This window comes from Schistocerca gregaria, chromosome 6, assembly GCF_023897955.1.
Source record: "Schistocerca gregaria isolate iqSchGreg1 chromosome 6, iqSchGreg1.2, whole genome shotgun sequence".
Classification (NCBI taxonomy): domain Eukaryota; kingdom Metazoa; phylum Arthropoda; class Insecta; order Orthoptera; family Acrididae; genus Schistocerca; species Schistocerca gregaria.
The window spans coordinates 476,951,310-476,965,897 of record NC_064925.1 but is presented as its reverse complement, the minus strand read 5'-3'; the positions used below and the strand labels follow the sequence as shown (position 1 = coordinate 476,965,897).

The following is a 14,588-nucleotide window of genomic DNA, read 5'->3' as shown; positions in this document are numbered from 1 at the left end:
AAATGCTTTCCTTACCATTGCCAGTCAACAGTTTACATCCTCTCCACTTCGACCATCATCAGTTATTTTGCTCCCCAAGTAGCAAAACTCCTTTACTGCTTTAAGTGTCTCATTTCCTAATCTGATTCCCTCAGCATCACCCAATTTAATTTGACTAGATTCCATTTTCCTCATTTTGCTTTTGTTGATGTTCATCTTATATCCTCCTTTCAAGACACTGTCCATTCTGTTCAACTGCTCTTCCATGTCCTTTGCTGTCTCTGACAGAATTATAATGTCATCGGTGAAACTCAAAGTTTTTATTTTTCTCTATGGATTTTAATTCCTACTCCAAATTTTTCTTTTGTTTCCTTTACTGATTGCTCAATATACAGATTGAATAACATCGGGGATAGGCTATAACACTGTCTCACTCCCTTCCCAACCACTGCTTCCCTGTCTTGCCCCTCAATTCTTATAACTGCAATCTGGTTTCTGTACAAACTGTAAATAGCCTTTTGCTCCCTGTATTTTTTCCCTGCCACCTTCAGAATTTGAAAGAGAGTATTCCAGTCAACATTGTCATAAGCTTTTTCCAAATCTACAGAATCCAAACTGATCATCCCCGAAGTCAGTTTCTACCAGTTTTCCCATTCGTCTATAAAGAATTCGCATTAGTATTTTGGAGCCATGGCTTATTAAACTGATAGTTCAGTAATTTTCACATCTGTCAACAGCTGCTTTCTTTGGGATTGGAATTATTATATTCTTTTGAAGTCTGAGGGGATTTCGCCTATTTCATACATCTTGCTCACCAGATGGTATAGTTTTGTCAGGACTGGCTCTACCAAGGCTGTCAATAGTTCTAATGGAATGTTGTCTACTCCCAGCGGCCTTGTTTGAACTTAGGTCTTTCAATGCTCCTTTAAACTCTTCATGCAGTATCATATCTGCCATTTCATTTTGATCTACATCCCCTTCCATTGCCATAATACTGTTCTCAAGTACTTTGCCCTTGTATAGACCCTCTATATACTCCTTCCACCTTTCTGCTTTCCCTTCTTTGCTTAGAACTGGGTTTCCTTCTGAGGTCTTGATATTCATACAAGTAGTTCTCTTTTATCCAAAGGTCTCTAATTTTCCTGTAAGCAGTGTCTATCTTACCCCTAGTGAGATATGCCTCTACATCCTTACATTTATCCTCTAGCCATCCCTGCTTAGCCATTTTGCACTTCATGTCGATCTCATTTTTTAGATGTTTGTATTCCTTTTTGCCTGCTTAATTTACTGCATTTTTGTATTTTCTCCTTTCATGAATTAAATTCAGTATATCTTCTGTTACCCAAGGATTTCTACTAGCTCTCGCCTTTTTATCTACTTGATCCTCTGCTGCTTTCACTATTTCATCTCTCAAAGCTACCCACTCTTCTTCTACTTTATTTCTATCCCCCATTCTTGGCAATCATTCCCATTCACCAACTACATTTCCTTCTCTTCTTTTTCCTAATGCTAATTCCAGTCACCCATGTCTATTAAATTTTCCTCTCCCTTCACTATCTGAATAATTTCTTTTCTCTCACCACACATTTCATCAATCTCTTCATCATCTGCGAAGCTAGATGGCATGTAATCTTATACTACTGTGGTAGGTGTGGGCTTCTTGTCTATCTTGGACACAATAATGCGTTCACTGTGCTGTTTGTAGTAGCTTACCCGCACTCCTTTTTTTAAAATTAATTATTAAACCTACTCCTGCATTACCCCTACTTGACTTTGTATTTATAATCCTATATTACCTGACCAGAAGTCTTGCCACTGAACTTCACTAATTCCCACTATATCTAACTTTAACCTATCCATTTCCATTTTTAAATTTTCTAACCTTCCTGCCCGATTAAGGGATCTGACATTCCACGCTCTGATCCATACAATGCCAGTTTTCTTCTGATAATGACGTCCTCCTGAGTAGTCCCCGCTTGGAGTTCCGAACGGGGGACTATTTTGCCTCCGGAATATTTTACCCAAGAGGACGCCATCATCATTTAACCTTATAGTAAAACTACATGCCCTCGAGAAAAATTACGGCTGTAGTTTCCCGTTGCTTCCAGCCATTCACAGTACCAGCACAGCAAGGCCGTTTTGGTTAGTGTTACAAGGCCAGATCAGTCAATCATCCAGACTGTTGCCCCTGCAACTACTGAAAAGGTTGCTGCCCCTCTTCAGGAACCACACATTTGTCTGGCATCTCAACAGATACCCCTCCGTTGTGGTTGCACCTATGGTACGGCTATCTGTATCACTTCCCACCAATGGTTCATGGGGGGGGGGGGGGGGGGGGGGGGGGACCAGTAAAAAGTATAAAAACTTAACTGGATGAAAAAATTCCTGGGTTTTTCCCAGTTGCCCTGAGGCCTATGCACCCTGCAGCACAACAAAACCACAATCAGCTGTTATTGGTAGAGGCCTTAAAAAAGTGTTTCATACCATAATGTTTCTAAAAGCCTCATCCAGGGATTGTGAAAATAAGCTTCCCCTCCATAATTTTGATTTTTTTTGTCCCGTTTGCTGTAAGTAATCTGGAACAACACTTAAATCCAGTAAGTGACCTAGTTCTACTTTAACTTCATCCTGCAAGGGCTTTGAAAAATTCCAATAAATGAAATTAAGACATATTGCAATAGACATTCTCACATAGACACTGGGACAATTTCATAATCATAACATCAGTTTGCCAGAGCATATATATATATATGTTTCATATGGAAGAATAATTACTACGAACTGCTAGATGTCTAAAGTACACTGGTTGTCAGTATTTTATCGGGCAGTTTGATAATCAGGCTGTAGACTAGACCTCTGAAAAGCCACAGTGTGGTGCATGTAAGTTGATGATGAAAGTGCATAAAGACAGCATCTTAGTCATCATGATCATGCTGACCCTGAGGAATGATGAAATCCTGGACTAAGCAAGGAAAGAGGCACAATCAATATTCTTGTAATGAACACCATAGGCATGAGATGGAACAAGACTGAGTGTGTTCTAAGGAACTGTGCTGAAGTAGTACACCACTAGAGGAAATATTGAGAACAAAATTTCTGCTGCATATTCCCAAGATTACACAATCACTGCCTAAAGATGGAATACAAACTGATGATTTAGATCAATGAGGGCTGGGTTGACGAAGTGCACGAGTTCAAAGGACAGTGAATGTCCCTCCCATCTATCGGAAGTTTATCATATTCCATGTCCGCTCCGATAGCTGAGTGGTCAGCATGACAGATTGCCGCCCTATGGGCCCGAGTTCGATTCCTGGCTGGGTCGCGGATTTTCTCTGCTCAGGGACTGGTTTGTTGTGTTGTTTTCATCATCATGTCATCCCAATCCGGCGCGCAGGTCGCCCAATGTGGCATCAAATGTAATAAGACCTGCACCAAGGCTGCTGGACATGCCCCAGAAGGGGCCTCCTGGCCAATGATGCCAAACACTCATTTCTATTTTTTTTCCCCCATCATATTCCACATATCTGTGGAAAAGTGGAAGTGTTAGGATGGCAAGAAGTGCCATAAACACCACTATTACCACACACAAATGACATTACATACTAGGATATGTGCAGAAATCGGTCACAGCTGAGCTCACAACAGAAATCAGGGCACTCTATAATTTACCACCACAATGAACTAGAACTACCATATTCTTTTATTCAGAAGAGCCATTCAGATGCACAAGCACAATAACAGCTTTTTTTTTAAAAAAAAGACAAACTTCACAGTAAATGGATGTTGGGATCCCACTTACAGTTAAATTCAATCACAGGTAGCAAAACAGGAACCACACCAGCTACAACCAAGAAAAGGCCTAAATAAAACGCCACAGTAAGTAAACATGAGGCATGTTTTTTAAGTAAGTACAGTTTTTAAATGAAAATAACACACACACACACACACACACACACACACACACACACACACCTGACTGCAGTCTCAGCCAACTGAAACCACATGTGTGTGGGGCACATGCACTAGTGGTCTTATTTGGGTCTATGGTTGTTGACAAAGGCCTTAATGGCCAAAAGCTTTAATTGTGATAGTCTTTTTGTTGTGCCTATCTGCAACTGTATCTCCGCTATATGGTAAGAAGAAGACTTTTCTTAGCTATTTTATTTTTACATGGAAGCCTATACTTCAATCCAATTTTCTGCATATCTCCCACCAATATTAAGGCACTTCTTACTGTGTTGTAGAACCAGCTTCTGAATACTATCCTCGAAGAAATCTGCTGCTTGAGCATAACTTTCAGTACTTTAAAAATTTGTAATGTTCAATAAGCTGTCTGCACCATGTATATCCGCAAATGTACACTCTTATCCTTTTTTCAAACTTATTTGAAATGTTTTAACTCCAAATTTATTGTAGTATTTTTCGTGTTAACACAATTATAAAATTTCCCCTGACACCTATCAAATTAATTTATCTAAGAAATTCACACTGGGAAAAACACCTTTAAAATCTGATACTTAATATTAAACTATTTTAATGAACTAAAAATGCCTAATAAAAAAAGAAATACAAAAAATAATTATTTTATAAAAATATTGCAAAACTGAACCCCTGTGCTCAAAAATAACAAGTTTCAAAAAGTTACAAAATGATAAATTTTTGTTTGTGTGAATATATATGATCAAATATCTAAAAGATGCTGTAACTTACACACACACACACACACACACACACACACTCTGCACGTGCGGGTGTGTGGGTGTGTGTGGGGGGGGGGGGGGGGGCTCTGGGGGCTCTCCTTCCCTTTCCCTCTTTCCTGATGAATCAACCAAGCTCAAAATTTGTGTGTGTGTTTTTTATTGTCTCCTATCAACATACCAACACTTTCGGTTGGTAAGTTACAGCATCTTTGTTTTTAGATATATTTTTCCCACGTGGAATGTTTCCCTCTATTATATTCAAATATATTATCATAATTGTTCTATTGTGCTGCTGAGTGAATTTCATTTTCTGTAAATTATTTTCGATTTAATGTTCTTTGTTTCAATTTTAGTATGACTATCTTTACTGATGTACTTTGGAACGATGTTAACTGTGTGCGTGTGGGTTTCAGCACATTCTAATCACACACTGTGTGCATTGTTTAGCTTATGTATTCATACGGTGACCATTGTTTTGAGTTCAGTTTCAATTTACATTTGATATTTATGCAACTTTCAATCACCTACACAACATCATCATATATACAAGTGAATTTTAGAAATTTTTTTTGCATCACTGTCCTATCAATAGTAAGAGCATCAAGTCTTAATAACTTTCTACACTGAAAGTCATATGTACTGTGGAACACAATTCACACACAGACAGTAAGGTTACATTAGCACTAATTTACTGATTGTAATTTGGAAGTAAACTGTATATTAGTTAGGAACATTGTTGTTAGAAATAATTTGGTACACTTTCTCACAAACATTTTAGAATACTCTGAACTATTATTACACTGAAAGTATACTTATATTATAAAATCATTTATGATGTACGTAACTTTTGCCAAGATTATTATTTTTAGTTGTAAAAGAATGTATGCCATTTTCAGTAACATGAAGTAATGTAAGCCAGTATTGTGATGTCATTTAAGATGAATGGCAATGATCATGTGAGGCAATTATGGAGTAATTTTTGTAAGGAGCAGTTAGGGAGCAGTCTTTGTAAGTTCCAGTTGCAGGTCAGCATTTGTGAAATGTGACTTGTACCAGTCAAAATAATGTTTTATTGTTAATTGTTCAGTTTTGTAGCAATATATAAAACAAAGTAAAAAAAATGTATCACCTACATTATTTAATAGAGTGTTATAACCTTACTCAAACCTCTTGGAATCTGTCTAGGCTACAAATGTTTTAAATGTAGCGAAACTCTATTTCTAACCGTCATCAAAAGATTGAAATTTTAGTTATCTAATTACAGGTGAGTTAGTGATGAGACATGGATGTCCAAAATATTGTCACCTACTTGTGATTTCACAATTCTTCAATCACTTTCCATAGATGCTCATGACAATAGCAAGTGAATAGCTGACCAGGTTAGTCATTTCCAAAATACCCAGGCATGTGGCCCTTTTTCCAGGTCACTTGAGTCAGTAGATTTCTCAATTTGTGGCCCTTATTAGAATTAGTCCACATTTGTCTCTGCTCACTTATATATTTTCCTTACTACATCATGTGCCCTTGATGCCACCAGGCGGCATCCGATCTCACTGTGCAGTGGTCAAAATATTTTGGCTGCTCTGTATTTATCTAACTGTTGCTTGTGTTTATTATATCTTTATGATACAGAAGAAAGTTTCTGTTTTTATTAGAAAAAAGTTTTCACACTGGATGGCCAGGAAGAATGTATCTGCTCCAAGTACAAGGTGGCATATGCTAAAATTAAGGCAGTGTAACATTCCATCAGTGAGTATGTTACACATACTTGCTCCTTCTCTATTGAGTTCTACAACACCAGCAACTCTGAAGAATATTACTATTTTCTTCCCTCTCTGAATTTTCTGCTATTATCCTCTAGACATTTTTAACCAAAAATATTTTCCAGGATATCAGATTCAGTATTTGCCATAAAGTATTCCACTACACATTATCTTCAATACATACATGATACTCCTCTTTTGTGTTATAACCCACAACTAATGAACAGTACTACTGTTAAATGTAAAGAGTAATTTATTCTCTAAGGTAACACTTACAGACAGTTCACTTTCCATAGATGACAGCAGCAGTGGAGTAAATGAGCACTTGATAATAACCTCCCCATCTCTCCTCTCTTCTGATTCTACCTGCAAACATTTAGGAAATCACTGTCTTCAATGCACATACATTTCAGGCATATTTTTCAAATTGAGTTATATTTCCCAATCTTATTACTTCTGATAAAGACAAATGTGTTGAATTTTGTAGTGTACTAAAGGACTTCTATTCTCATAATATCAACAGGTACTTATGCTGATGTATGAAGACAATATAAAATGCATCAGCACAAGTTTTTATTTATGCTGTGCCTTTCATTTACTATGAAATTGCCACAAAGTTTTGGACTCACAGAATGACACTGAAATCTATTATCACCATGTTGTACTCTTCAGAGAGTGCCACAGACATATTGGAAACATCAGATCTTATGTTGCTAGTGTGGTCTCTAAAGTTGTCCAGAGGATCCTGGTGAGAATGCTTATGATATAATGATTGAAACCACAAATACAGAATAGGTACACTTTATTGCTTGGTAGCAATACATAAGATCGAATGTGAATACAGCTGAAGCTCAGAACTAGCTGAATGCAAAGATAGTCCTTACAGAAGACAGCTGCACTGCTGACCAAAGAGTGTGAGAGTGATTTTATGTGGCCCACATGCTTGCAAGAGTGGTATCTGGAGATGAGCAATGTGCCACTTCACCTTGCTGATGAGCAGGGGTTTTTTCTCTGTTGGTGGTTGAAATGACTGAAGTCTGCCAGTAGAGTTAGTGGTTCCTGCGAAGGATTTCTGCTAGGGATGTGTGGAGGTCTTCCTTACACACCAAATGCATGCCTAAAAGCACCATTGGCAGAGCTTCTGTCCAGTCTCCTCCACATGATGGCTAGTTTGAGTATGCTGTGTAAGTGTTCCACTCGTCCATTATTTTGAGAGTGGTAAGGTGTGGTTTGAAAGCATGAAACACCGCACAAGTGATAGATCAGTGCTGATTCAAATATCTCCCTTGATCAGTCATTATTGAGGCACGACAGCCAAAACAGGAAAGCCATAAACTGACAAATGCTTTTGTTGTTGTTGTTACTGCAGTGATATCATATACTGTTATAGCCTCAACCCAGTGAGTTGCCCCTGTCAATTGCTGAAAGGATACAGTGAAAACCACTTGAGTCAGAGAGGGATCTGACAAGGTCTAGGTGGATACGCTGAAAGTGGCCCATATTGATTAAATAACAATCATGTTGTGGTTGTGCATGCTGTCCTGCCTTAGAGTGTGGCAGGCAGCAACATGCTTTCATCCAAGTTTTACAATCTTTTCTGACATTTGGCCACACAAATCAGTTTGTGACAGGTTTAACTGTTGAGTATAACCCTGGATGGGACAACCTGTGTAGTTTATCAAAGATGACTCTGCTCTTGTTCAGCAGTACTAGTAGTCAAATATGATTCTGTGAAAATCACACAGTACTTGGGTTGAATAGCCAGGAACTGTGTAGCATTCTACGTGCGAACTGGTCATGGTGGTGTGTTGTGCTGGAGTTCACGAAATTTTGTGTCCTGTAGTAATGCTCCTGATAGTTTCTCATAATTAATATTCACCATGAGTACTTAGCTCCTAGAGAGATAATTTGCAATGACATTGAATGTGCAATGAAGATGTCAAACATCCATTGTGAATTGTGCAAATAACCTAAATGGCGAAAACACTATGAGCAACAATATTTTGCTGATTGTAAATGCAATCCGTCAGAGGACGATGACTGGTATAGATGGTCAAAGGCCTGCCCTGCACACCATCTTCAAAGTGCCATACTGCTTCATACACTGCTAACAGTTCATTTTCTTAAGCTGACCACTTACACTGGGAGTCTGTCAACTTTTTGAAAAAGAAGTATAGTGGCTCTTGTATTTTTGCTACTCACTGCTGGAAAACCATTCCAGTGATGAAATAACTTGCATCTGAGGATCAACAGGTGTACGTTGGGTAGCGGGTGTGCTAACAGCTTATCCTGAGAAAAGCAGTCTTTAATTTGTTACTTGCTGCTAATGCATCTGTCAGTGGTACCTGGTTGGCAGCTGCATGGGGTACGTGTCTGTGATAAAAGTTTACCAGGCTGAGAAATTGACATAATCCTTCAAAGTTTTGTGGCCATAGTAATGAGCTCTATGCTGTCACTGTAAACAAATGGCCAAAGAAGGTGATCTCTGACTGTCTATCACAGTTGACATGTACTGTTATTGACTGTGATGTTGAGATTGTGTAAGGCATTGAGACTAGTTTGAGATGCTCTTCATGCTTGTGATGAGAATCGGAGAAGACTAAAATATCATGAAGTATGTGAAACAAAAGGAAAACTTTAAAGCAATATTGTCTGTGAGCCTTTGCCAAGTCTGGGCTGCATTTTTGAGTCTGTATGGCATGTAAAGGAATTCAGAAAGTCCAAAAGAAGTGATAATAACCACTTCTGATATGTCCTCTTGGTTCACGGGAAGCTGAAAATAAGCTTTTTTTTTTACTATCCATCACACTGAACACTGACATGCCTGTTAAGTTATGAGTGTACTGAATATTCCGGATTCGATAACTGTCTGTGAGTTAAGAGCCCACAGTTGCTGCACAATTTACATGTGCCATTCTTCTTATGTACGAGATGAATGGGTGAGGACTGGGGCTATTGGACAATCTGATTATGTGGCTTGCAGTAAGTCATTAATAGCCGATTTGGCTGCTGAAAGTTTATGGAGATAATCTGTGTGCCTTATGTTGGACTGGTGGGTCCATCATGGTTTTATGAACAGTTCTGTTACTGATAGCACTTTGCCTACACTGCATATTTGAACTTAGTGGTACAAAATGGAAACACATACAGTAGGTGCACAGGAACTGCAAGAAAGGTTCACTATACTGACCCGTGTTGGTGCCAGTGTAGATATTACAGGCTGCTCCGATGACGTGTGTGTTGCTGGCCGCCCCTCACACTCTGACTCATTCATGGTGATAATGTCAAAATGATGAGCTTGTTTTCTAGCAAGCCAATCCAAGTATGAATGTGTAGCAGTGATCTTGTTTGCAGGTGCGTGAATTTTGTGCTATGTAGTGTGGCTCTCTTTTAGGTGAAGTGTTTCTTATTTCAGTGAGGAAGTGCTGAGTAAGTTTATGTGGTTCTAATGCTGATGTCAGGCAGTCTCAAATTATCTGCTGATCATGTTTGCTTTTGTCAACTGAGTAAAGAATTTGTGAGCTGGTGTGCATGGAAGGTAGCTGTGTGAATAGCGATGGTGTGCCAATGATTACAGTTATGAAATGTCCGCTGCTGCAGTGTGGAAGAACTCCGTGTTCCAAATCAGGGGTGAGATGATAATGTCTTAGAAAGTCAGCCCCCTAGTAATGGTTCCTTGAGGTCAGCAAGGAAAAACTGCCATGAAAATATGTGTTATAAATCCAAGTCCAAAATTTGAGATGTGATTGTATATGCTTCACTATGTGAAATGTTTGCTATGCGGAGTTGGAAAGGCGATAAAAGTTTTATTGTGGCAGTGGTAACTCACATGGTATGGCACTTACTCCAGACACAGTATCAACAAGAAAATATATGAGTGATTGCAAGGTGCCATGCAGTTGCACGCTTTATCGTTGAAATGCAACAATGCCAATGTACCAACAGGGGGCATGGGTGTGTGTCTGTCTGATTGCAGAGTGTTGTTGACACCTGGCTGCCTGTTTGTTTTGACTGGCTGGAGGCGTCACTGCCCCAGCAGATATGAGGATGTCGTCCTCAGCGGCTTCTGAACACTTGGTTGTGGTAGGCTACCTGCAGCTGGCTGTAGCAGTGTGGTCCCTGACCCAGGTGGATCTGGTCACTGTTAGCCAATGAGTTAAAGCGGGGCTAGAAGTCTGCCTGCCAAAATTAGTTTGCTTTCTAATGACTCGTGCTCATGCGAGATCTTTTCTAGCTGCAACTGAGAAAGTAACTTTGCTTTTGCTGTCCACAATGTGTTGTGGCATTAGTGTGATGTCAATGGCCAAAAGCGCCTCCACAGAGCTACTTTAATCAAAGTTGAATAGTACAACAAAACAGAGTAGTACTAATAATGCCAGTACTGACAGACATACACCACCACACACTTAACATGGAACCATCATTCCACTGCTCCAGAAAAAGGCAGTCTCGAAATCTGTATGAGAAGGTCCCAGCCTTGTTTTCCAAGCCAATTCATTCATCGTTGCGTGATTACCCCAAGGCTTTTCTGAAATGACCAATTCCATATTAACCTGACAATTTAGGTACCAACACAGTTAAAGAAACTTTCCATGCTGACATGCTATCAGAGAACAACTAAAAATTGGATGGTACAGCCAAGTGGTGCTCTAGTAAGATAAACAGGGGTCAAGGGGAATATTTCATATGAGTCAGCTTTGGCCAGTGACAATTTTAATGGCTGATGTAAGTCACTTTTGGTATGTGTATTCAGTTTTGTTGTTAGTTCCAAAAAGCCAAAGAAAGTGGAGAAAAAAATTGGTTGTGGTGACTCATTGATCTGAAGTATACATTAGGTTGGAAGGTAACAGTTTTGTTGTGAGTTGGCAATACCATGGAATATGACAGTATATAAAACCTTGTTGTACTGATCTGTAGTTTTGCCTGAGGTCTAGGTTAGATCTGAAGGTGACTGCATGTGAGTTGGTGACATCAAGGGCTATGGCTGTGGTGACAGACTGATGTGTAGCTTAGCCTGTTTGAAAAAATTGCCAATTAAAAATATTTAACAGCCTGTTTGAAAAAAAAAATCACTAATTAAAAACATTTAACATCCCAATTTTTAAGCATTAGTACATGTGACAGTCACTACGGTTGCATCTTTCATAACAGCACATCTTTCAGATAAACTAAAGCCTTTGATACCACATTGCTAACTCTCAACCAATCGGTCACATTGCAGTCTAACCTAGGTCTCGGGCTAAACAAAATATCAGTATGCCACCACAACTAACCACAGCCAAAGTGTTGCCTTTCAACCTAACCTATACCTTGGACTTATTTACACATCAGTCTGGCACCACAATCTTAGAATCTGTGGCACTCAGCCTGTGCATGAGCTTCTGGCCTGACTGTATGTAGCGTGCAGTCTTTCATTCGCCATGCCACTAGAAAGGGAAGGATGGTGAGCCCATTTCCCTGGTTGCCTTGTACCCCTGGGAAATATCCCCAGGACTCAAATTCACAACAGGCTTCGTGGATCTGGGACCACTTTTGAGGGGATGGAACAAGGAAAAATCTCTGCTCCTACGGATATTGAAAGCAGGGCCTCCAGCACTGAAGCCTGTAGCTGAGATGGAATAAGAAGATCCCAATATCTCTCAGTACTGTTGTGAGCATATATCTATCCTTTTTTCCCCCTAAGGTAAGTCTTTCCGCTCCCGGGATTGGAATGACTCCTTACCCTCTCCCTTAAAACCCACATCCTTTCATCTTTCCTTTTCCTTCCCTCTTTCCTGACGAAGCAGCCGCTGTTTGCGAAAGCTTGAAATTCTGTGTGTGTGTTTGTGTGTTTTATTCATTGTGCCTATCTACCGGCGCTTTCCCGCTTGGTAAGTCTTGGAATCTTTGTTTTTAATATATTTTTCCCATGTGGAAGTTTCTTTCTATTTTATTTACATCATCAAAAAAGTTTTGCCGATCTGCTGATCTCTTCCTCTGTGCACACACATGACATACAAAGCCTGAACATCATTGCGTAGCTGGATGAAGCTGAAATCTGGTATCTATGGGTTCAGCTGATCCCACCTCTCACTGCACTTAATGGTATCTATATTACCAAACGGCTAACTTGGGGCATGTTCCCAGTAGTAGGTTGCCTATTTAGAAGTTTCCAGGGGCAACAAACATTCGCTTTTTAATATTTCAAACAGTGGTTGACAGAATTTTAATCATATGTTAAAAGTTTGATACAGAAAGTCAATGACTACAGTTAGAAACTGTGTATATGTCTTGAGGCAAACTATATTCATCCATTATTTGAGAAGGAGAGCACATAGTGACTTTCAAGAAACTTGACACATAATTTCAAATATTTACGAAATTTACTAGCCGACATCCCTCGCAAAATTATGAAAGGAACAAAGTTTCTTGCTTACTACATTTTTGCTGTTCACACATACAAATGCAGCATCTGGCATGGCATTTCAGTTTACTACTTCTTTACTAGTAACTCTATTTACAGCAAATTTTGCTGACAGTATCCACATACACGACACTGAATGTATCAGCAATATTACCTGTATCATCATACAACAAACAATTTGAGAGATACAATGTTTTGTACATGGGAATTCAATTCTTCAGATAATCATGGGTGGGAGTTGACTGGTTCTCAAGAGGTTTACACTTCATGTGCATGCAAGCACGCACACAATCACACACTCATTCACTTTTGAGGAAAGGTGACAAGTATTGAAAACCTTTCATTCCCCAGAATGAACGATACTTTGCTCTCTGTCATTGTTGCTGTGTTAGATAGAAGTTTAATACATTGTATTTGTTTTATGAGATTGGTGTTACATGCAATTTCTGCAAAACCTCTCCAAGGTGGAATATAATGCCTACAAATGAGTGCAGTGGGTAAAACAAGTGGCATGATTTGATTTATTAATAGGGTACTAGAAAGTGCACTTTATGAGCAAAACTGACTCATCAAATGCTTGGTGACTTGCACTGCATGTGCGTGAGGGGGGGGGGGGGGGGGGGGTCTATGGGATGAGTAACATTATACATATAAATAAAGGCAGCACTGGTAGTACTGGGCACATAGTCCCTAACTGCCTCGCCAATGACAGGACATTTAAATTTGCATACGAATGCATAAATCCAGCCCAATTGCCTAAAGGTCCTCCAAAGTGATGGAATCTGAGGTACACAGTGTATACATTGGGTGTCCCAAACCTTTAGACAAAATTATACAGATGGTAGAGGACCCTAATCAATGGTCATAAATGAATACTTTGGGCAGTAAAAGGTCTGAAGGGGAAACATGTGAATCATATCTATTTACAAATTGATTTTGAGCTAAGGTGCACTTACAGTGTATCAGGCTCTTTTGTTGTCAGTGGTTGTTGGTAATCATTTCTGTTGGCCGCAACCAACTGGGTAACATATTGTAGACAATGAGTCTCACTGAATCTAATATATATTGGCAGAGTATGCGAATTCATTTGTTTCCAGTATGGAAGAGAATCAAAAACCCATTGTTGGATAAGGGCAGGTATGCATAGCTGTTGTCAGCCTGCTGACTTGTCTCAGTACATCAGCTCCTCAGTGCCTAGCAGTGGCATATGGCACAAGTGCAGAGGCACCCTGTCTTTAAACAGATCATCCAAATCCTTGTTGTCATTTTGTGCCACTGCCAGTTTAGTGAAAGAGCAATGCTCTTGTCCACCATATTACACAGAACTGTTAGCATCCTGTGAAGCAGTTACATACTTCAGATTCGTGGTGGAAGTACATACCTAGACTATATGGCAGTCTGGTTGCAAGTTGGTGGGACCAATGAATGAGAATGCAAGAAACTGGATATGCCGACAGACTGATGTCTAGTGAAGCCCAAATCCTGAATGTCTGCCGACTATTGGCTCATGATTCATTGGGTTCAATTGCCATCATAATCTCAACAGTTACCAACAGCAGCAAGCAGTGGAGAAGCCAAAGTACAGCGAAAGAGCAATTTTACCAATATTGTTTCATAACAAACACATACCTGCTGCATTGGCATTGGAGATACTGCCTTGAATAACAATACAGAATCAAGCCCGATGTGCTCATGTTATCACTGTTTACATTTCACCACTGGTAGGGAAAGATGAAGCTTTCT

The 14,588-nt window shown here is 39.5% G+C and overlaps 1 protein-coding gene across 2 annotated transcripts in view; it reads right to left on the bottom strand.

Moving 5' to 3' along the window:
* LOC126278308 (selenoprotein N-like) overlaps window positions 1-14,588 on the bottom strand; it is a 104,620-nt gene that overhangs the window by 74,813 nt on the left and 15,219 nt on the right. For both annotated transcript variants that reach the window (XR_007550684.1, XM_049978323.1), the window contains exon 2: window positions 6,719-6,808. Coding sequence is in view for 1 of the 2 variants with exons in the window: in XM_049978323.1 (XP_049834280.1) it covers window positions 6,719-6,808 (90 nt within the window). In the remaining variant the exon portion in view is untranslated. The remainder of the gene's footprint in view (window positions 1-6,718; window positions 6,809-14,588) is intronic.